The 24,658-nt window shown below is 42.4% G+C and overlaps 1 protein-coding gene across 1 annotated transcript in view; it reads left to right on the top strand.

Annotated features, from left to right (window-relative positions):
- Nucleotides 1-24,658, top strand: part of IMPDH1 (inosine monophosphate dehydrogenase 1) — a 143,125-nt gene that overhangs the window by 82,113 nt on the left and 36,354 nt on the right. Inside the window, exons 7-12 of the mRNA XM_030215972.1 lie at nt 893-980; nt 4,674-4,873; nt 11,472-11,562; nt 12,977-12,985; nt 20,469-20,555; nt 21,594-21,737. Of these exons, the coding sequence (XP_030071832.1) occupies nt 893-980; nt 4,674-4,873; nt 11,472-11,562; nt 12,977-12,985; nt 20,469-20,555; nt 21,594-21,737 (619 nt within the window). The remainder of the gene's footprint in view (nt 1-892; nt 981-4,673; nt 4,874-11,471; nt 11,563-12,976; nt 12,986-20,468; nt 20,556-21,593; nt 21,738-24,658) is intronic.

The following is a 24,658-nucleotide window of genomic DNA, read 5'->3' as shown; positions in this document are numbered from 1 at the left end:
GAAAAGGCAGTGTGTTAGCTCCCTGTAAGGGCAAATCACCTATCACCTAAACTTGAATGAGTTGATCATGGGTGGTATGATTGTTTATTACAGGAAATTATTGTAAAACTGTCACTTGATCTTCAGTTCTTGCATTAACCTTTCATTGTGTCTTGGCGACATATCTAGAAGGAAGAGTTCATTGGACAGTTCTTCTAAAAATTTTAAATTGATGTGTCCACATCAGTTGCCACAAAATAAGGATGGATCTGTTTGTTTTCACAAGACTTCCTAAAAATTTCCTTTTATTCCATACTAGTAAAAAAAAACCGTTTCTGATGCAAATGAAACGGGGGCTAGCAAGGTTTTCTTCAGAGTGTGCATGTGGGAGTGTGTGTGTCCCTGCCCTCTCTCCCCTCCCCCCTCTGAGTCCTTCACTGTTTCCTGGGATTTCGCTGCTGTGCTGTTTTCCTTCACTCATGGGGAAACCGGATATCTCTGGCGGATATCTCTGGCGCTTCACACTTCTGGCTGGAGGCTTCAGTGGTGCCTTTTATATATATAGATTAGCTCTATCTCTGGGAGTTTTCTCAGTTGTATGGCTGATTCAGACCACTTGTTAATGCACATAAGAATCTTTGCTTTCACTAACAGGAGTTCTTGTAGAAAGCAGGATAAATCGGGCACACAGTCCCATCCATTCCCTGTCAAGTTGAGGTAGATGCATCTTTAGGATAGACAGGTACTCTGGAAAAGGAACAGAGGTACGGAATCCTAATTACATGCTTGGAAAAACGGCATTTGTCAGTGCTATCCAGAAGTCACCTACTTGTCCTGTTTATCTTGTCTGTGGAGATGCCCCATCACGGGTAAGCAGCTTCACTTAAATGTATGGCCTCCTTCTCCCACTCAGGTAATGACAAATCGAGAGGACTTAGTTGTTGCACCAGCGGATGTCACACTGAAAGAAGCCAATGAAATCCTGCAGCGCAGCAAGAAAGGTAGGAAAATAACGAATAAGGGTTTACCCATGTGCATGCTCATATGTATTTATCATAAGCAGAAAAGCATGGAATTCATTGTGTATGTCTGACTTGGAGGGGAGAAGATTTGAATGAAGCTTTCCTTGTCATCTATACCAGACCAATGGATTATGTCCATTCATAAGTGGAAGGAGACAGATAAAAGTAGTTCCAAGTGATCCGCCCCTTGGTATTGTGCAGCCTGGAATGCTCAGTATTTTCTCCGTCTCCTTGTGGATGGTGAACGGAATTGTGCAGCTGCTCTGGATGACTGACTTTAGCTCCTGTCCCAGCTTTTGGATGACAGTGGAGCCAGGGGTGTGCTGGTATCCCATGTGTGGGTATTTTAAGATTACACTCGGTGCTCCTGAGGCCCTCATCTACCAACTAGAGTGATATCCATTGGTACTACTGGTTCCCCCCCACCTCCCCTGGCTGTTATTTCTATCGGGGTGAAGGTTAATTGTGGCATGGAGTCTGCCCTGTGAGATTCTTTCTTTGGTAGAGGCAAGTATATCTGAGTTGCCTCTGCCTCTCAGGTAAGCTATTACTTATTCCTGTTGATGAACGGCAAAAGAATGCTTCTCGGTTATTTTTCTTTGCTTACCTATTTGTTGTGGTATTTTGGCAGGCTCTGTGCATGCGTTGGCTTCACTCCGAGTCTCCCACAAGCATTTTTTTTTTCCTCATTGCAATGGGATTTATTTCCTTGTTGTGCCTTTTGGTGAGGCAGGTGTTTTGGGTTTTGTTTTTTTTCTTCCTCGGAATCCGAGCATTTTTGCTCATTCCCGTTCTTGATCATGGTTCTGGTGGGCCACTTACTGGGTTCCCGTTTTTGTCTGCTGGTCTCTCTAGGAGTCATCCAGTCCTGGTTTTATGCATCTGATTTGTGTTCGGACAGACTGGGGGCTCTTGGTTGCACTCCTCAGAGACCTAGATCAGTGTTTACGGCGTGGGTGGCGGACTCTTGTCAGCTACTGTTCGTCTGCGGGAATGCTTTTCATGCCAGCCCATTTTCTGCACGCCTGCCAGTTCAGCCTTGGCGCTGTTTCCATTTTCAAGAGTGGGTGTTTTGGGCCTCAGCGGCATGCTTTGGTGTTTGCGAACCTGGGGTTTCCAGCAGCTCCTCTCCTACTCGATGATGGCAGTCCAAGTACTGGCGACTCCGTGGCAACCTTCTTATTTAGCTCTATAGTCTCTTTTGCTCCACCTCCTTGTATGGGATAGTGTGTTTATTTTCCTTTCTCTGGAAGACATGTTTGTTTTACTGGTCCCCTGTGTCCTTGCACTTGGCTTCCCCTTGGGCGGTGCGTTGTTGGCCACCAGCTGCAGTCCTAGCAATGCTACTCTCATTCTAGGGGAGCGTGGGGCTGAGATTGGCATTTGCTCTGCTTTGCTGGTACAGGGTGTTTGTTTCTGTAAGCAGGTTTCGGTCTTGTGTTCTAGCAGGCTGCAGCTTGGGACCGCTGTGCTGCTGTTCATGGGTGCTAGTGTTGGAGCAGCTTTTGATTATGGATGGGTAGCTTTCCCCCACCCCCCTCCCTCTCTTGGGAGCGCTCCTTGGGTACGTAGTAACATAGTAAATGACAGCAGATAAAGACCTGAACGGTCCATCCCGCTGCCCAATAAGATAAACTCTTTTTACATGGTATGTAATACTTTATATGTATATCCGGGTTTGATTGTCCCTGCACAGACTGTAGAAGTCCACCCTGCACCGGTTTTATTCTCTAAATACCAGCTTTTGCCATGCTTCTCCATCACCCAGGCTGTATAAGCAGCAACTGGAAGCAAAACTATATTGTCCACTGACTAGGTGTTGCTGTACATAGCAACTATTAAGAAAGTTATCTAATTTAGCCACTAGGTTTCAAAGTACAACAAAGAAAATGAAATAGCACATCTAAATCGATAAGGCCCAGTTTGATGGGGAAAGGATGTAGAACATGGCTTTTGGATTAATGCCCAACCCATGTGTGTGAGGGAGAGGAGACAGGAGGCACTGTTTGAAAAGAACAGCTCCCTACCAATATGTTCCTTTAACTCAGTTTGCTTGCTGGTGTCTAATGCACGCTGATGCTAACAGTGGCAAACCCCAAGCTTCTTATCTTAACATATTAATGATGGCAGATAAATACCAGTATGGTCCTTCTAGTCTGACCAGTAAGGTGACTAGAGTTGTACCTGCTGCTCTGTGTGGTTTATCTTGATTACAGAATTATTGGAGCAAAAATAACTCTCTCAAAACTACTCTATTTGCCATAGGGGAGAGGGAAGCAGTTTGAGATGAAAGCCTGATCAGACCGGGGTCCCTCTGCCAGGGATCTTCCCAATTGATTTATATGGAAGAGCGAGTTCGGAATCTGCAGCTTAGAAAAGGATGCAATACTACTGTAGCTGGCTGTTGATGAATATATTGCAGTTTCTCCTTGAGGTTGTGAAGTTGACATTGTATACCTCGATGAAGAAAATAATTGTTTGTATACAACTGTTGTATGCAGAATAGATAATCCCAGCTTCTTAAAGGTTGCAGTCTAATAGACAGAAAAATGGAGAAAATCTATAGGGGTTTGGGTCATGGAATGAAGGCTAAGGCCTGTTTAAGGACTCAGAGCTAGGATAGTGGGTGGAGTCCAGCTGAAGAGGGGAAATGCCTCACCCAATTAGGTGAATCAGCAGGCGATTCTTTTGCCTAGAATATGTAAAAACAGAGCAAGGGAATAGGTGGGAGAGGGAAAGAAATTTAATTTCATTTTTATTGATATGTTGTACATAAAATGTCATAGATGGATCACAATTATACATCCAGAAATAATTTCATCAGCAGTTTTGAGTCAGTCTTCAGAAACCAAAGCTGAGAATTGAAACATTAGTTCCAGAATAGAGAACCTACTTATATGCTGTAGCTGAAGGAAGTGTTTTGCAGGGTTGCCTCAGATTTGGGTGACCCTTATGTCTTTTATATTACAAGTTTAGGCTCTTTCATGCATTCATAACCTGGAAAATGTTGGTGCCTTGGTTCCCTACGCATTTGTTACAGCTGTTACTGTCATGGGTATCTAGAATGTACGGAAATACTTACTCCATTATTTGTGACTGCTTCATCCCTGGACATACTTCAGCACCCTATCCCCTTGCCACAGAGTTAATGGGATGAGGAATCTCCTGCAGTAACTTTGGAATAGGCCCAGCAGGGCTTGGTTATCGGCAAGATGGTGCAACAGATCCCTAGAATCCAAGAGAGAACATTATTAGAAGTGTATTCGTATCAACTATACACATGACAGGAAAATATGGAGTAGTGGCCTAGTGGAGGAGTGGCCTAGTGGTTAGGGTGGTGGACTTTGGAACTGAGTTCGATTCCCACTTCAGGCACAGGCAGCTCCTTGTGACTGTGGGCAAGTCACTTAACCCTCCATTGCCCCAGGTACAAGTAAGTACCTGTATACAATATGTAAGCCGCATTGAGCCTGCCATGAGTGGGAAAGCGCGGGGTACAAATGTAACAAAAAAATATTAGTTTATGGAAATTCTTATAAGGATGTAGTTTCTGAGCAGCTGCATCCACACCTTTTACTGATTCCACAAGTGGCACATATCATACGTTTTCTCCAGTATATGTTCGCAGGTAAGAGCAAGAGTTGCTAAATTTTCCTATTTTATTTTTCTCAGGAAAACTGCCAATTGTGAACGACAACGATGAACTAGTTGCGATCATTGCCAGAACAGACCTGAAGAAGAATCGCGACTATCCGCTGGCTTCCAAGGACTCGCGGAAACAGCTGCTTTGTGGAGCTGCTATTGGAACCCGGGAGGATGACAAGTACCGACTGGACCTCCTCGTACAAGCTGGTGTGGATGTAGTGGTGCTGGTGGGTACTGCAGAGGGTGTTCCTTTATCTTCAGTTACCCTCCACCTCCCCGGCCCTTTTCTCAGCTGTTGACTCTCCACATTCTCTCAAACGTAATCATTGCCCTTCGGTGTTGTGGCCAGTATCTGATAGACCATAAACTTAATTTTCAGTCTTGTATGTGTTTTGTGTACTCCTGATTAGCTGTGACAGATGTTAGCATCTGTTACTAGTCCTATAATCTGCTGGTGAGGTTGTCAACATTTCCATTAGCAACTATTTAAAAAAATATATATATATATATATATATATATCCAACATAGACAAAAATGACCTATCCTGTCTAACTAGCTCAGATCGCTCCACTTCAAGTAAACGAGCATACAAGTTCCTTTATGCATCTTAATACCAACTACTCCCATGTTTTTATTTGACATTTCAGCGCTTTTTCTACCATTCCCTCTGTTCCCAAGCATGTTAGTGGTGATCTCCATCGCCTCGTCTAGTAGGCTATTTCAAGTCTTGCTATCTTCAACTTGTTGCATTGCGAGATGAATATGTAATCCAGGACCCCTTATATATCGTATTTGCCAAGGGCAACAAGGTTGCAACTCCTTACCACATGAATTATGTCACTGAGGGAGCCCATGCGGGAGAGCTCCTCAGCTTAGTCATAAAAGCTTTTGTGCTGCCTTACCTCACATAGCATATCATTTCTCGCCTACCACAGGATCTCTTTAGTTGTCTTTCTACAGAACTGGTTGGTCACTCTTCTCCTTTAAATGCTTCCTCCTAGGTTTGGGAGGAAGGTCTGATGTACTTATATTCTCCATACCACTGATTAGTGAAAATTCTCCTGAAACTTAGATGAGACCAGAGAACCATGATTCTCAGAGCTCCTTTTGACCGAGGCAAGAACGCTTTTCCTGTTTCTGTAATTTTCTATAAAAGACCCATCAAACATGAGGAATTCCCCAGTGCCGATCATGCAGGCTCAGGGAATTCTGTTGCATCTCCAGCATTGAGTGCCTTGGCCTTACAGACTAGATGTTGGGGGGAAGGGAGGAAAGGTTTAGTTCATTTTCTTTTTTCAGTTTGTAGCTTATGCATTACATTCAGGTACATTAGGTATTTTTGTCCCTGGAGAGCTTACAAACCTGTACCGGGTTGTGAATTGCCCAAGATTACAACGATCCAGAGTGAAATATGAACCAGGCTTCACTGGTTCCATGTTGATAGCCCACTTGATTGGTCTCCAGGGAAGAAAATTTTTGGTCTGCAATATGGATGTCTGTTGCTACATTTACATCCCATTACTGTTTAGAGAAGGATTCCCAATTTGACAGGTTTGGCCAGTGTCTTTGGGGATTAGAATCCAACTCCCTTGAGCGCTTTCTGTTCCAGGCTGTCTTTCAGAAATCACTAGATGATAAAAAATAAAAAGCTACTTGACACAAAAAATATTCTGGTGCCTACCTGTTGCTGTGAGGACTTGCTGTCCTGCTTGTCCTCAGAAAACCAAGTTACCTCTAGCAGGTGTCCCTTCTGGTCAGGGGGATACCTGCCCACCTCCCTAAATAGTCAAATTCTACTCTAAGTTTTGTTAATGGCCTAAGGGGGTCCTGTTTAACATTAGCAAATGGGAAGTGGTGCATGTGTGGAGAGATGCTCAAAAGATTTTAGTTATAACTAAGCTGGAGTGACTTTATGCATGGGCTCCATAAGTGCTGTTTTGGATTTGGTTTAACTCATGCCTTTTCATTAGTAATTCAAAGATGAGTTGCAATTGGGTAATGTAAGCATTTCCCTGTCTCGAGAGCTTGCAATCTTAATTTGCACTGGAAGCAATTGGGGGGGGGGGGTTGAGTCACTTAATGCAGTTCACAAGGAATGTCAGTGGTCCCTGGCTTCAGCTTCCTTTTGAAAGTGAATAGTCTTAACAGATTGTCCAATAATATGTAAGTTGATCTATACAGTACCCTTGTGTGGTACCCTGGCCTTAGCTAGCAAATACACACACAATCTCTATTATAACCCTGGATTGAAGTATATCTAGAGTTGGTAGTTCACAGTATAACACTTTTTTCTTAATGATTTTTAAGTTGGAGGTTTAATGACTTAAGTATTTTGTTTTTTCATTCTCTTTAGAGAAGCAGGGGATATGCACCCATACTGAAGAATGATGATGTGTTTGATGGATCCATATAGATATTTGCTTCCCAAAGCTAAGGAAAGATTGGCAAGACTGCCTGATCATGTGTATTGGGGGGGGGGGGGGGGGGGTCCTGTGCTAGTAGCACCTTGTATCATTCTCAGTCTGATTTATCTGCTGGCCACGCTGTATGCCTGCACTTTCCCTCTTAAGATAGAACAAGAGAGCAACTCTCTGCAGCATGCTTTTGGATAAATATGACAAGCCAGATCCTTCACCCTAGCATGCCATCTCTAGACCTCACGAGCATAAGGAGACAAAAAGCTCAAACTGTTCTCTTTTGCTAAACGGCCTGGTGGAAATACCTGTGGGAGCAGCTGGCTATTATTATTATTACATTTATATCCTGCGCTTTCCCACTCAAAGCAGGTTCAATGCGGCGTACAAAGTAAAAGGAGTACAAAATATTATTAGAGGTAAAAATTAAGTATATTAGAATAAAGGACGCAATGAATAGGTAGAAATAGGCCATGGAGAGGGGAGTGAGGTGTGTGTGCTATGTGGCAAGGACACCAAACGCCCTAAGCTGCAGCACAGCACTAAGTTCCTCACCTACCATCACTATTCAGGTTAATCCAAGGAGTTCACCTCCCTGTTGAAGAATGCCAAAGGACAGAAGAGAGCTTGTGAGGGGCAGCACAAGGGTAGTCCAGTGTTGGTAAAGAGGCCTTCAGCCCAGCATTCAAGCATTCTGGGATTTTCCTGTCAGCATTCCCTCACAGCTAATGCCATGCAACAGGTTTGTGCAGGACACTTCCATCATGCTGTAAACCACAGTCTTGCCCACTATGCCCACCGGGGAGGGGGGGCATCACTAGCACAAGGTTAGCCCAGGGTGCACTAACCCTTTCATTAGCTTTTTTTTTTTTTTTTTTTTTTTTTTTAAAGATTTTCTTGCATCATCTACATTAAGATAAGGGTACCCACTAATCTATTTGACTGCACCTTTCTGAAAATCCAGCAGAGCCATCCCTACAGATATTGGAGCCAGGATTGTTGGACAGTGCTAACCATGGCCTGGGCCCCCAGAAGCTTGTAGGGGACCCAAAGGAATAAACCAAAGTTATCTTACCCCAGATTCCTGCAGAATGTCTACATGTCTTTCTTCCTCACCCCACCTGAGGTCCTCTAATCAGAATTTTAAATCGGTCCTGCAGTTGTTTTAATGCCTCAAAGGAGCATGTCACCCTACCAGTCCATCAGATTTTCCGTCACCTCTAATTAGAATTATGGCACAGCCATTCCCCTAGCAACATCAAGAGACTGTCAGTACAACGTGTAACCAGACCATGACATTGAGCACCCTCAGCTCCTCTCCTCTTCCCCCCCCTCTTCCCCACATACACCCAGAGTCCATGGATGTAGAAATGGCTTTAGATTAGCTAGGGGTTTCAAATTCTTTGCTAATGTTTGACCTCAGGATCTTCAGCATGGTGGAAAGGTTGGCTTTCCAAAGTGTAGTGCTGAATTGAGAATCACAATGTATAAACTACAGATGAAGTACCAGAACAAACTACCTCAACAAAGTACTTTGATATTCATGTGCAGCTAACAGCCGGTGGTCTTGAGGGGTATGAATTTCACTTGATAAGATAACACATGGGTCCTAAGACATCCCAAGTTGCAGCACTAGTTGTAGAAGCATGACAAACAGCCTGCCTGTGGAGTATCCTGCCTTCAGGGGGACTTTCATGGTTGTTTGGAAGACCGTTTGTTTGAAGAGAGTTGGACATGGTAATCCAGATCCTAGAGCACTCTTCCATCCTTCATTATCTGTTTTAGATTGCTTCTTGTATCTTGACAATTTGTTTAGATACTGGGCAGCAGTATCTGATAGACTTCTTCAGCCACCTGTGGAATGTCTCTTTGGTTGCCTAGGTAGTCATGTTCTCAAGACACTCAGCTTTGTAATCACCCTTCAGTGTAGAAGTTCATCCCCTGCTTGTCCGTGGCGAAAGCAACATTGTTTACCTGTTAAGAGTATTCTATATGGACAACAATGGAATGAGGTCACTCTCTTTTCTGTCCTCTTCCTGCCTGGTTGGCCAAATTTACAGCTCTGTTAGTGAACTGGGGGAAGAGGGGAAACAGGAACCCTCTTGCTTGCTTGAGCTTTCGGAGAGCAGATATTTCATACGGGAGCCACTGAGAATGACATCACCTTTCAGTATGATTGCATTTCCTCCTGTTGTCGCAGAACACACATTTCAGGTAAGACAACATTGTAAAATCCTTTAATATCACTCATCCCAGATCTGAGTGGGATATTTTTTTTTTAGATACATGACAGGTAGAAGGCAGTTTGTCAGTATATGCAAAAAGAGCTAATTGTAGGAACCAGGTGAAAACACTCTTCCTCCTAGTCCTCGTTGGAGACCAAACGTTGATTAAAGGTAGCATTTTGACGTTTAATAAGTTTTTCCTGAAGATAAAAACTTTTGTCTTGGTTTTGATCACCCCAGAAGCCCCTTTGTTGTAGAATAAGCAATGACAAAAATTCCTCTGAAGACAAGTGGATTATGTGATGGTGCTTGCATCAGACTCAATTCTTTCAAGAGCATTATGGATAGGCAAAAAAAAAACCAAACTTTTGTTACCCATGCATTGTAGTTCCCACCCTACAGTGACTTTGCCACACAGACCACTGAATGTGTGCTTTCTTCCTGTGGCCCTAGCTTTACATCTGGCTTTTTTTGCCAAAGTTCCCACGCTCTTGACTCAGGTTCGTCTTTCTGCTATTTTTATTTGTTTTTAAACTAGAATGAGCTGGCTTGGGGTCTTTATTTCAGTGTGGCCATAAAAGCGGGGCTGCTAATTCAAAATAAAATAAATTCAATATAATACCTATCAAGAGGAAAGCTATATTTTGCTTTGTTGATTCTTCTTGATGTCCAAGAAGGCAGCCGTTGACTTGAAATTTGGTCCTAAATGTAAAAAGTCATCCATAGCTGACCATCACAAATACAGTAATGAATTGAAAATTAACACGTACCTATGCTTGGGTGAACTTCTAAAAATTCACCTAAGTTTTTTGATTGTCTTAACTCTAATAGACCCTAGAGTTACAGTAACAAAACGTGCTATTACTTGGGTGACTGAGTATCCTGTTGTACCCATGCAGGTCTGAGCCTAGAGGAGCATGTAAGGGCCATGGTGGCATTTGACCATCTAACTCGGACAGGTGACATTTGCAGTGGAATTCAGCCAACACAGTGCAATCCTCTTGTATGGACATTAGCCTACAGATTTGGACTATAGTCTTTGAAGAGTAAATCTCAACTCTATCCCTTTTTAAAGCTCAATTTTATGATTTTGCATTCTCCTGTGTATTAGAAAACAAATAGTGATTTCCTACCTGATGCTGACGTCTCTTCAGTGTCTCGGTGACCTAGCTTTTCCTCAGAGTGGCAGGTATCCTCAGAATACAACAGTGGCGGCAATTGCACACCTTCCCCTTCCCCCAGTTGTAATAATTCTCTTCACTTGTCAAAGTTAGATGTAACTGAGGAGCTGGGAATGAATGAATGAATGTGTAGGGGTGTGAAAATGGTAATGTCCTTTCCAGAACGCTCTGGAAGAATTGATCCATTTGGCACCCCAGTTATGTGTGACCACTTTGTGACTGAACCTCTTGGTTAAGCAGCTTGTTTTGCCAACTATCCTTTGACAAATATCGATGGAACAGGAACCAGTTTGCAAGCTAGATACATCAGTCTAATACTCATAACCAATTTATGGTCTGGGATTATGAATAACCTGAAGGAAATCTTGTAGTTCGTGGTTCCAACAGTCCATTACCATATTGAAGCCGTAGGATTCTACTTTGTACTTTGCCTGCTATCTGGCTTAATGATCTTGTGCAGTCTAGCAGAGTATATGTAAAATGTTTCCAAATTTTAATTACTCCTATTTGTCCCGTCAGTCCCTGGTATAGGGAAATGTAAGAGGGATCAGAATTGGCTCCAGTATCTTCAGGATGTTTTCCCAAGGGACTCGTACTGGCATGCTAACAACGCATTTGCATTTAGTGTAAGAACTTTTTCCAGTTTACCCCACTCACCAATTTTGTTGTCACTTATGCATTCTCATGGCCAGAGATGAGTCTCACTCCATATCTAGACATGCAAGAGACAGCAAAGATGAGGTTTTCGTTGGAAATTATATAAATGGAGCAGCTGTGTGCAACACAGGGTACCAGTGATATTTACCCCTTAGAGTTTTGGCATGTCATGGAACTGATACCTTCATATATGGGGCTGTGAGGATGAGGTTTGATGGAAGAAATTCCCCTGCAGGATAACAAGAGACTGAAATAAAAGCTGTGCAACTCACTTCTATATCTTTAGTCATCTGTTTATTGTTTCCCTTTCTAACCTCCATTTTCTTTTCCCTTTGCCATTCTTGCAGGACTCATCTCAGGGAAACTCAGTCTATCAGATTAACATGATCCATGACATCAAACAGAAATACCCCGAGCTACAGGTAGTTGGTGGGAATGGTGAGTGCCCAGGTCCTTCACAAGCCATGAAGGGGTTAATACTCTCCCTAAGTCTTTGCCTACCTTTTTCTTCATTCCCTTCTTTGGCTCAGACGTGAGGACAAAACAGGACACTTGGGCCGTTTCTTCAGTGTGGGCATGCAGCTTCCTGTGTGTCCGTGCAATACAAAAAGGAAAATGGCCCAAATGTGAGAGGAAAAGTAGTATATTTTATGTTGTGCATTAGCCACCAGGAGCATAGGAGGGACCCCTCCTGCAGGTCATAAGAATAGCCATGCTGGGTCAGACCAATGGTCCATCTAACCTGCTTCCAGCAGTGGCCAATCCAGGTCACAAGTACCTGGCAGAAACCCATATGAAACTCTGGAAACTGTGTATTCATATTTGTCTAAAATGTGTGTGTGTGTATATCTGTGTATATATAATATTATTTTATCCAATAAGGTGGAGTGGCCTAGTGGTTAGGGTGGTGGACTCTGGTCCTGAGGAACTGAGTTTGATTCCCACCTCAGGCACAGGCAGCTCCTTGTGACTCTGGTCAAGTCACTTAACCCTCCATTGCCCCAGGTACAAATAAGTACCTGTATATAATATGTAAGCCGCATTGAGCCTGCCATGAGTGGGAAAACGCGGGGTACAAATGTAACAACAACAAAAATGATGTCAGAATTGCTTTTTGGTGGAGTCAGTGACTTTTGAATACAGTATATACCATTCTCCCTGCTTGCTTATAGCAAGGAGAGCTATCATGGCTTTCTCTTAAAAGAAAAAAAAAACAGGAAAAACCCCATAAACTATATTGTTATTTTAAAAGTATGAATTTAATGATTGTAGAAATATATGCCTTTATTTCCCAGTTGGCATGTTGCTTTTTTTTGCCACTTGTGAGAAAAGACTTTTTTGTTTCTTTTCCCTGGCCAGTCTTCTCTGATTTTGTTTTTGGGGGGCTCACGCCTGATCAGAACCTGGAACAGCCATGCACAGCTCTGTGATGATTGGCGGGAGGAGGAGCTTCAAGTGCACTCAGGCCACTGTGGAGGCAGAGAGAATGGTACTGGTAGCAATCTTTTCTCTTTATTAATTTTTTTTACTGTTTAGAATAAAAGGCATAAAGTACTACTACTAATCTTTCTATAGTACACTAGACGTTTACAGGGCTGTACACATCTATTGCAGGTACTTTCTCTGTCCCTAGAGGGCTTACAATCAAGTTTTTGTACCTGGGGCAGTGGAGGGTTAAGTACTACTACTACTATTTAGCATTTCTATAGCGCTACAGGCGTACACAGCGCTGCAAAAACATAGAAGAAGACAGTCCCTGCTCAAAGAGCTTACAATCTAATAGACAAAAAATAAAGTAATTAAATCAATTAATGTGTACAGGAAGGAGGAGAGGAGGGTAGGTGGAGACGAGTGGTTACGAGTCAAAAGCAATGTTAAAGAGGTGGGCTTTCAGTCTAGATTTAAAGGTGGCCAAGGATGGGGCAAGACATATGGGCTCAGGAAGTTATTCCAGGCGTAGGGTGCAGCGAGACAGAAGGCGCGAAGTCTGGAGTTGGCAGTAGTGGAGAAGGGAACAGATAAGAAGGATTTATCCATGGAGCGGTGTAGGGAAGGACAAGTGTGGAGAGATACTGGGGAGCAGCAGAGTGAGTACATTTATAGGTTAGTAGAAAAAGTTTGAACAGGATGCGAAAACGGATAGGGAGCCAGTGAAGCGACTTGAGGAGAGGGGTAGTATGAGTGACTTGCCCTAAGGTCACAAGGAGCGGCAGTGGGAATCGAATCCAAGTTGGCCGTAGGCCTGCAGGAAGTACTATCCGGAGTTGGTATCTTCGTGTATCAGCATATTATGGAGAACCATTGACTATAATAAACCCTATAAGGCCACATTGAGAGCCAACCACTTAAAGACAAAGAAATGTGGAAGATAATGATTTGATACAGTTGTAAATATATTTTTGACTTTAGTGCTTTTCAGGACTGTTTTTGGAAAGAACCTGCAATGTTTCCCAGCCTTTTCAAGGTGAAGGCATACCTACATTAACACAAATATGTATGGCACAGCCACAGAAAGAGGAGGAGGAACTATGCAAAGAGCCTCACTGCCCATTAATTCCTATATTTCAGAACTCGTGATGTAGGTAGGAAGGGAATCATGAGTGAGCTACTGCTTCTCTCTTTTTGGATTGGATTAACTCGTTCATTTTCAGTAGATGCTGAGAGCAGAGTGCAACTGTGGTCTGGATCTTGAGCCTCGGGCAATAGTTGCTTCTAAGGCACACCTAATGAGGTCTAAAGACCACTGATTGGGAAACCTTGTGAACTATAAAGGTAATCTTATGAGTTGATGTAGGAAAGACATAATACAATTTATTTATAGCGCTAATGTAGCCACTATGTGCCAGATATTTTTTAGCCATTTATCTTGGCTACATAAGAACATAAGAGTAGCCATACTGGTGTCAGACCAGTGGTCCATCTAGCCCAGTATCCTGTTTCCAACAGTGGCCAAGCCAGGTCACAAGAACCTGGCCAGAAACCCAAATCATGACATCTAGTAACAAATAGGGCTTCATAACGAGTGATCCTTAAACTTGATTTGCAAGTTTAATAAAGAGTTTGATATGTGAGCCTGAAGAATATAATAAACATTTTTCATGGCTTTGTCTCAAAACATGCATATCCTTCAGCTTTCCTACCAAAGGTGAATGAATGAATGGTTCTGAAATCTTTCCATTCATTTTGGGGGTTTTTTTCTCCACCGCCTCCCACAGGAAGGCATCCCCAGCCATCAACCCACCCACTCTGTAAAAAAATAATTTCCTGACATTCCTAAGTCTACCAGCCTGCTTCGTCAATTCAAGCCTCAGTGGATGATGAGCAGTGATTGGGCCATGTGGGGCAAGCAGAAATGGGTAGTATCAAAAGTACTTGTACTTGTTACAATACTTAAGTACAGTTTTCAGTACTTGTAATGAATTACATTTTTTTTTTTTTTTGCAATCTTTTTACTTGTAACTCGTTACAAATAAGCAGTACTGTGTAATGAGTACAAGTTATGAAAGTTTTTTTTTTTTAACGTAATTTCGCTGCCTCTGCTTGAAACCCGATTGGATATTGCGGTTCCCAGTCCCACTGTATCCAATCGGGTTCAAGCAGAGGCAGGGAAAATAAAAGGAATGCTGTCTGTCCCGCCCCCCCCTCCCCTCCTTTCCAGAGGCCTACCTTTATGCACTCTGGTGGGGTCTAGTGGCCTCTTTGGGGCAGGAAGGAAGCCCACTCCTTGCTGCCGCTGTTCTCCACAATACCACCACATATTCAAATGGCCACCGATACTTCAAGCGGCCAGCCTTGGCAGCCGTATTGAAAAAACGGCTGTATCGTGAAGAGCAGCAGTAGCAGGAAGGAAGGAAGGAGTGGGCTTCCTTCCTGTCCCAAAGACCAGCCAGCCATGTACATCCTGGTGAGTGAGGGAGGGGATGTAAATAAAAAAGGAGAGGCCTGGATGAGGCATGGGGGGGGGGGGCTGTAAAAAAGGTAGATGGAGTGTGGGTGCAGGGAAGGGGCATGAAATATAAGATCTGGCTGTAGCAGGCACCTTGGAAAATGGAGGAACAGCATGTCAGGTGCTATGGGGGGAGAGGGGGCCCATTTCGAGCAGCCCACAGTTCTTCCAATGTGCACTGTTTGTTTCTTTGGTTTAGAACCTGTATGCAGAGTATGGCTTCTTCTAAATTGTTTAGTTTTTGTCTACATATTTCTATTTTTAGTTTGTGGTTACTTATACTATACTTCATGAGGGGCTACCTCTGTTCATATGTGAAAAAGGCTGGGTGTTCTGTGTTAGCAATCAAGTGTTGTGTAGGACCTGATCTGTTCTAATTCAGGGCTCCTTTTACAAAGCACGTGTACTGATTCCAGCGCGGTAAATACAACAAAGCCCATTCAATTCCTATGTGCTTCATCACATGTACTGTGGCTTTGTAAAACAGCTTGTTTTGTTTTAATGTTGTTCTAAACCCACTTCAGTGTTCAGGGTGTTTTTTTTCTAGGAAGGACCTTGTGTGATCCCCTGGAAGTTAGCTTGTAAACATACTAGATTTTCTTTAGCGTCCCTCCAGACCGGATCAGAAATGACTGATGAGTTGTGCACGCCTTCCAGCAGATTGAAACTGAGAAGGGGGCCCGCCCAATCTACTCTACCATTTATGTACCTCTAATGAAATACCACTCTGTATTTTTTTTAACCCGGAAATGACGATCGCCATTACAGCATAATGTAAGCCACATTGAGCCTGCAATAGGTGGGAAAATGTGGGATGCAAATGCAATAAATAAATAAGCAGCCAGGAAGGAGATTATGGATGAGATGACTTCTGTAGAATCAGCAGACTCACTCCAGCCTCTGCAAGGGACGTCATAGTCAGCAGAAAGAACTCTAGTCCAGATTTGGTTTTTTTTTTTTTTACTGGAATGTGTTATATCCCTAGTTTCCAAGGCCCTCAAAGTCTTAGAAGACCACCCTTTGAAGTCTGAGGCAAAGGAAGATTGCTTACATTGGAAGGAATTTCTAAGCCAACTAACCAGCTAAAGCTTTCACAGTGCATACTGCAACCAGGGACATGATTGCAGTAGAATAAGACACTTCTGAGGTTGGCAGATCAATGGATAAGCTATACTCTGTCTTCCTGGAGAAGAAACTACTTCTTCCCAAGGTGGATGCCTTGCCGTCTTCTGTAACATAGAAGACTTACCAGTTCAGGTCAAGCGTAAGTGGCTCTGAGGAACTATGTAGGATCATTTGGATGGAGATGCTACTAAAGCAGTTGTTTGTATTGGCACTGGCTGTGCAAGGTGACTGTCTCCGGAGGTTATACAGTAAAGATTTGTTTAAGGTGGATACAGCAATTGCTTTGAGCTGTGAGCCTACCAACCTGTGGTGGTTGCCAGCAGCGACCAGATCAGCCCTTCCTATGGCCAGCGCTGGGGTCATTCCCTCTGTCCCAATTTCCTTTTTGCCATGTGGGCAGATGTGCAGAGGGAAAAACCTCAGATAGCCAGAGAAAGCCAAAGTACATCAATAGAAGATTTGGAGATGGGAGTAACTAGCGAGGTAATTAAATTTGCTGATGACACAAAGTTTATTCAAGTCGTTAACTCGCGACAGGATTGTGAAAAAATTACAGAAGGACCTTAAGAGACTGGGAGACTGGGCGGCTAAATGGCAGATGACGTTTAATGTGAGCAAGTGCAAGGTGATGCATGTGGGGAAAAAAGAACCCGAATTATAGCTACGTCATGCAAGGTTCCACGTTAGGAGTTACAGACCAAGAAAGGGATCTGGGCGGCGGCGTCGATAATACGCTGAAACCTCAGTGTGCTGCTGTGGCTCGGAAAGCGAATAGAATGTTGGGTATTATTAGGAAAGGTATGGAAAACAGGTGTGAGGATGTTATAATGCCGTTATATCGCTCCATGGTGCGACCGCACCTTGAGTATTGTGTTCAATTCTGGTCGCCGCATCTCAAGAAAGATATAGTAGAATTGGAAAAGGTGCAGCGAAGGGCGACTAAATGATGGGGACGACTTCCCTATGAAGAAAGACTAAGGAGGCTAGGGCTTTTCAGCTTGGAGATAAGACGGCTGAGGGGAGACATGATAGAGGTATATAAATTATTGAGTGAAGTGGAACAGGTGGATGTGAAGCGTCTGTTCACAGCTTTCCAAAAATACTAGGACTAGGGACATGCGATGAAACTACAGTGTAGTAAATTTAAAACAAATCGGAGAAAATTTTTCTTCACCCAACGCGTAATTAAACTCTGGAATTCGTGGCGGGAGAACGTGGTGAAGGCGGTTAGCTTGGCAGAGTGTAAAAGGGGGTTAGACGGTTTCCTAAAGGACAAGTCCATAAACTGCTACTAATGGACTTGCTACTACTACTTATCATTTCTAAAGCGCTACTAGATGTACTAGTAAAAAAAAAAAAATCCACAATTCCGGGAATAACAAGTATAGAATGTTTGTACGTTTGGGAGCTTGCCAGGTGCCCTTGGCCTGGATTGGCCGCTGTCGTGGACAGGATGCTGGGCTCGATGGACCCTTGGTCTTTTCCCAGTGTGGCATTACCTATGAACTTATGTACTTACAACTGGTTCAGAATACAGTGGTTTGGCTATTGAAAAACAAAATATCCATTGATCATGATGTGCCACTTTTGGCAGAATTACACAGCTCAATTAGTAACCAGTGTATCTCCTTTAATACGTTTAGTATTTAATGCTGTACCACTAGAGTGTCCTGTGTATATTTTGGACCTATTTAAGAAATATAATCCATATAGGCAACTTAAGGTCTCTTTGAAAAAGCAGATACGTTAGATTACAGACTACATGTAAAGGATCTTTTGAAATAAGTGCCTAAATTGTGGAATGAGTTGCCCTCAGAGCTCTGTCAAATGCATTGTTAGGAAACTTTTAAGGGGTCTATTCTGTGTAGCTGGTAGGCAGTTCTTTGTGCTTTTACTAGTTAAGACCCATATTGGTCCAGTATATACTTGAGCTAGCTTGTCCCTCAAAAGGTGGGAAACAGTCTAAACAGGCTCTTGCTTCTGGAGGCTGTCGTGCCACTTCCTTGGGGCAGAGATTGGTTCCTTGGGTAATGCCTATCACTTCCCCCTTGTGTGTGTGTGTGTGTGGGGGGGGGGTCTAATAGAACGTTCTAATGGAATCAGGCTTTCTGATAACTGACTTGTATCAATCACCTTTGAGATGTTTAGGTTCCCAAGTCCTTCTAAATTTTTGATAACTATTTGTTTCTATTAGGTCCTAATAAGGTGCAGTGATCTAAGGCATTGATTTCCAGGGGGAGTCAGGAGTGATCACCTTAGACCACACCAAGAGTTGGCAACTTCCAGAGAGGTTGGCTAGCTCACTTGATTAGAGCACAAGAGTTCTTGTAGGAAGCATTATTCTTGTCTTCAGAGGATACTGGTGGGACAGTGCCTTTGTCTTAATACACCACCTTCTCTAAAGTACCGCAGTGTGGATATGCAGGTCTTGGAGGTTCAGCACTTTTAAGAGTAGGCATTTTGAGAGCTATTGTGGCTTCCTTCTGCCTGGGAAAGAATGTGGGTACATCCTACTGATTAGGCTGGTCTGGCATGAATAATGAGGAAGGGGAAATTTGTTAGTGTGCTGAATTGTCAGATGAAGAACTCAAGTGTCGAGGCTTCCATCAGTGGGTTCTGGACTGATCTGGCAGGACTCAAGGAAAAGAAATTAACAGGTAAGCCTAGAGTATATGTCTTGTCTACTCTGTTTTAATTGTAGTTCCATTTTTTCTTTTATAGTTTATGCTCCTTTCATTTTAACCTTCTATATTTTAAATTGTAAACTGCTCTGAAAGTTCCCTCAGGTGGTGAAAGCCCACCTCTTTAACATTGCTTTTGACTCGTAACCACTTGTAACCACTCGCCTCCACCTACCCTCCTCTCCTCCGTCCTGTACACATTAATTGATTTGATTTACCTTACTTTATTTTTTTTGTCTATTAGATTGTAAGCTCTTTGAGCAGGGACTGTCTTTCTTCTATGTTTGTGCAGCGCTGCCGTACGCCTTGTAGCGCTATAGAAATGCTAAATAGTAGTAGTAGTAGTCATCATGCTGAAGCTTTGCATAGGAAAGCTTCCCATAGGCCTCACTGCGTTGAAAAACCTTTTAGCTCATCTGCACATGTGCAGTAGTAGTTTCCATGCTGCAGAGTTGTGTAAGGTCACCTTCCTAAACTACACCTTAGGATGGTGGGGATGGGTTACGTGAGGACTTTTATCCTGGTGCCTATAGAGACTGTCTGCTACAGGTAAGTAACTTGGTAGAGGACAAGCAGGATATCTAATCCTCACAAGTGGGAATCCCTAGCTGCAGGTTGCCTTTAATTCTTTCCCCAGAAGTAGTGCAAGCTTATCACGAGTCAATTTACAGTGCTTCCCATTTTCTCCCTAAGGCCTTGTGCACAAAGGTAAAGTTGCCCCGCAGACAGTGGACTGTAAGAGAGCCAACTTGTGGCTCTCTTACAGTGTCACTTGGCTCTTCATGTCAGTTGATCCAAACAGGTTAGGAACTGTAGTAGGTAGAAAACATAATTAAACAGCTTAGTGAATTGCATATCAGTCTTCTACAGCCTAACAGTATTGTACAGTGAACACATCAGATCCATAATAACAATAGCTGCCCACTTGTAATTTCTTTTAATTGAAGAAACATATAGAACTGCATGGCCATCTAGTCACTTTTTTTTTTTTTTACTTCATTGTGGTCTAGACAGTTGGGCAAGAGTTCTCCATGGTCTTTTTGTTCAAAAGGTTTTCTAACAGGATAAATTAGGTATGCATACCCACCCATCTGCTTTCCTGGGGAACTGACTCCTAAGCTCTGCATTGGACTGAGGGGACTCATGAAGGGAATTCCTACAAATGTTCAAAATCTTTGAGAGATCCTTGTCATTGACATCAGACGTTATTCATCTATGTCTGATTTTTCTTTCTTTTTTTTTTTTTTAATATATATTGTACTGTCCACGTAATCTATCCTCCCATTATTACAAGTAAGCAGTTTTGTTGGTTGTGACGATTGGCTCCAAAATGACTCAGAGGATCTACTACTGCAACTGCCACAGAAGGCCCCAGTAGTTGTGAGCTCTGAATCTGGGGCCACAAGATCAGCCTATGGTTATTAATATTCATGGGACTTTAGAGACCCGGTTAAGCTTGTTCTTCACATATAAACTGGAATAAAAATATACTAAGACTTCTAAAATGTATGAGAGAAACTAGAATGTATACTCAGTCATTAGTGTTCTTCCATTCATTTTCCTTTCTTGTTTGACTCCACAGTGGTTGACAGCAGCTCAAGCCAAGAACCTTATTGATGCTGGAGTGGATGCTCTTCGTGTGGGAATGGGGTGTGGCTCCATATGTATTACCCAAGAAGGTGAGCACAAGGAGCCCCTTTATTGAACATGTCATAGAACAGTCCCTTGCGTGCTTCAGTACCCTGTTTTTCTGGGCTCCGTACAGCCTTGTTAATTCACTTAACTTTTTTTTTATTCCATTGATCTACAGATTAAATAAATAAATTAAAAAATTGTCTCTCATTTTTGTTCTCTTGCCTTGCCCTTTGCATAGGTCAGATGGCTATTTTTTTTTTTTCATCTTAATTTTTAGGGCGTCTATTCTTAGCTGTTATAAATTGTAAATGTAGGTGTTTATTTTCTAGCTAAGTAGGACCTAGAGGGTGTGAAATTGATATTTCAGTATATTTTGCGCATAGGTATTCTTTCTTAGTACCTTTTCCAGCAGAATTAAAGATATATATATTTGTCAATTAGGAGTTGGCATAGAAAAAGCACAACTTCAGATGATCCAAAATATGGTAGCTAGATTTTTATTGGGAGGCAGTAAACATTCCACTAAGAATACTTCATTGGCTTTCTACAAAAGAATGTTTTGTGTAAACTAGTGGCTCCCAAACCCGGCCTGGGGGCTCCCCTTGCCAGTCAGGTTTTCAGGATATCCACAATGCAAGCAGATCTCATGAATAGTCATTGTGGATTTCCTGAAAACCTGTCTGGCTGGGGAGCCCCCAGGACAGGTTTGGGAAACACTGGTTTAAACTAATCATGATTTTTCATGTTTTGCTTTTTAATAACTGGAATATTTGGAAAATGATATCACTCTGCACCAAGCTCCACTCTGTCCCTTTTTTTGTAATTTATTGGAAGTTCCAGCATTGGTTTATTGTCTAGAAGTAAGATGGAGAAATAGTGCTTTTAGTGTTATAGGTCCAGAATAATGGAATAAATTACAGAAAGAGAACCTAATATCCTTTAGAAAAGAGGTACATTTTTTTTTTATTTGTACTAAATACTATTATGGATCTGGTACATGTGAGACTAAATCTAGCTTTCTCTTCCTCTGTTTTCACTGAAAGTCAAATAAAAACTGATGATGCTGTTTGTTATTATTATAGTCATGGCCTGTGGCCGTCCCCAAGGCACAGCAGTATATAAAGTGGCTGAATACGCACGCCGGTTTGGTATCCCAGTGATTGCAGATGGAGGGATTCAGACAGTGGGACATGTTGTGAAAGCTTTAGCTCTGGGAGCCTCCACAGGTAAGCATTGCTGTTAAGTCTCCTCTCAATGATAACTGTATTGGCTATAAATCCCAGCAATGGTACAGTGAAATACTGGCACTTTGAGTTGTCACTTTAATGGCTAGGTGGCAGAGAAATGAGGTGTGAAAATGGAAAAAACGCCAAGGTAACAGAATATGAAAAACTCATGGTATCATAATCCTAGCCAAAGCTGAGCTGGAAACAAGTAGGTGGAAGCTACTGAGCAATCAAAGAAAAGTGTCTTAGAATACTATTTTTTAGTAGAAACTTCAGTTCCACTTGCACAATTTCACAGTGACCGTGCAGTAATCACATATATTGATTCTAAATACCAATGACTCTTTGAAGAAATATGTTTCATGTTTAATGTTTTGGGGGCCAACTCTTCAAAACGAATATATATATATATTATACTGAGACAGACCGAAGGTCCATCAAGCCCAGCATCCTGTTTCCAACAGTGGTCAATCCAGGTTTACAAGTACCTGACAAGATCCTAAAACAGTACAATACATTTTATGCTGCTTATCCTAGAAATAAGCAGTAGATTTTCCCCGTCTATTTTAAAAATAGCTTATGGACTTTTCTTTTAGGAAGCTATCCAAACCTTTTTTTTAAAACCCTGCTAAGCTAACTGCTTTTACTACATTCTCTGGCAATGAATTCCAAGAATTTACACGTTTGAGTGAAGAAATATTTTCTCCGATTCATTTTAAATTTACTACTTCGTAGCTTCATTGCGTGCCCCATAGTCCTAGTATTTTTGGAAAGAGTAAACAAGCAATTCATGTCCACCTGTTCCAATCCATTCATTATTTTATAGTCCATCTAGCCCAGTATCCTGTTTCAACAGTAGCCAGTCTAGGTCTCCGGTACCTGGCAGAAAACCCAATTAGTAGCACAATTCCATAATGCCAATCCCAGGGCAAGCAAGGGCTTCCCCCACGTCCATCTCAAAAACAGACTATGAACTTTTTCTCCAGGAACTTGTCCAAATTTTTCTTAAACCCAGATACACTAACCGCTGTTACATCCTCTTGCAACAAGTTCCATAGCTTAATGATCCTTTGAAAAAAATATTTCCTCCTATTTGTTTTAAACATATTTCCGTGTAATTTATTGAGTGTTCCCTGGTCTTTGTACTTTCTGAATGAGTGAAAAATCGGTTCAACTTCACCCGCTCCATACCACTCAGGATTTTGTAGACCTCAATCATATCCCCCCTCAGCCATCTCTTTTCGAAGCCGAAAATCCCTAACCTCACACTCACAAACTATAGGAAACTTATCAAACAATAATGTCTCTAATCCACCTATGAAAAACAGTATTATAAATATTACACTGGACCATAGAGCACCAATATATCTGTTACTGGGAAACTGGACTGTTACTGTTTCCTACAGACACTATATGCTAGCAGAATCTTTCACCTTGGTCACAGATACAGAACATGACTCTCACCTGATACAAATAGATACCAAAAAAAAACCATGCAAACAAAAACTGAAACCAGAGATACCAGACTCTGCATGCTGTGTAACAGCATAGAAATAGAAAGAAATATATGTTGTCCTGTACAGTGCAAATAAAGCCAACAGATGTAAGTTCTCATAACTGACATAATTCAGTCACCAAACTGGAAATAAAATCATTTTTTTCTACCTCTGTTGTCTTTTGATTTTATTATTCTAATTATCTTGTTCCCACTCTCTGGTTCTGCTTTCTGCTTCCCTCTTAACTCTGGTTCCAGGGCCTCCTGTCCATTTTGTGTTGTTTTGTTCAACTCCTTCTTCACTTCCTTCTACACCTGATTGACACTGATCTTTCACATTCAGTATTGTTTGTTTTTTCCCATTTTCTGCCTCCTCAAATCTGTCTAGTTTTTTTTCCATCTCCCTTACTCTCCACTCATGTGCGGCATTTCCATATCTCTTTTCTTTTCGTGTGCAGTTATCCCCCAGTCTTCCCTTCCCTTCCTGTGCATCATTTCTTCTCTCTCCCACCCCTGTTCCCTCCTGCAGGTCCAGTCTCTTTTCCTATTTTTCCTTCTTCTTCTTCCCCACTACCCCCTCAGGTGTGGTCTCTCTCCCCTTAGCCATGAGTTTGCAAACTTGCAGTGGTTGCCGACAGTGATTCGATCAAGGCTTTCTCTGGCTATCTGAGATTTTCCCTCTGTCACATCCTGCCTACATGGCAAAAAGGAAATTGTGACAGGGAATGACCCTTGGGCGGGCCATAGGAAGGCCTGATCTTATCACTGCTGGCAACCACCACAAGTTAGTAAGCTCACAGCTGAGGGGTGAAAGATCAGACCCAAGAAGTGGGGGAGGAGGAAGGTAGGGAAGCAATGCTGGACTTGCCTGTGATATACACCGAGTCTGGTTGGGTGGCACTTGCTACCTTATAGCCACGCCTATGCTGCAGATGAAATTCTTGACTTGGAATGTCCCTTTTCTTGGCTGTAGTCAATTCAGCACACAATAAACTCCAGGCCTTGGCGACTGGATGTGTGTGCATGGGAGAAACACAAAGGAATCCTGTTTAGAAGGAATGGATCCATGGAATCTTAGCGAACATTGGGTGGCAACACAGGTAATTGGGAAGCAAAACTGGTGCTGGGCAGACTTCTACGGTCTACGTCTTGATCGTGACTGAATGGGCTTGAGTGTAAATTTTAAGGGGCTTCGATATTAGCTTCAGAACTTTTAGTACGAGAAGAGTGCTGGGCAGACTTCTACGGTCTATGGCAAGGACAAATCAAACTCAGGTATACATATAGAGTATCGCATACCATGTAAAATGAGTTTATCTTGTTGGGCAGACTGGATGGACCGTTCAGGTCTTTATCTGCCTTCATTTACTATGTTACTATATGTTACCCTATCGAAACATTTCACAATCGGGTGAATCAAAGTTCC

The sequence above is a fragment of the Microcaecilia unicolor genome, chromosome 10 (assembly GCF_901765095.1).
Source record: "Microcaecilia unicolor chromosome 10, aMicUni1.1, whole genome shotgun sequence".
Taxonomy (NCBI): Eukaryota; Metazoa; Chordata; class Amphibia; order Gymnophiona; family Siphonopidae; genus Microcaecilia; species Microcaecilia unicolor.
This window is presented reverse-complemented; position numbering and strand designations above follow the sequence as displayed.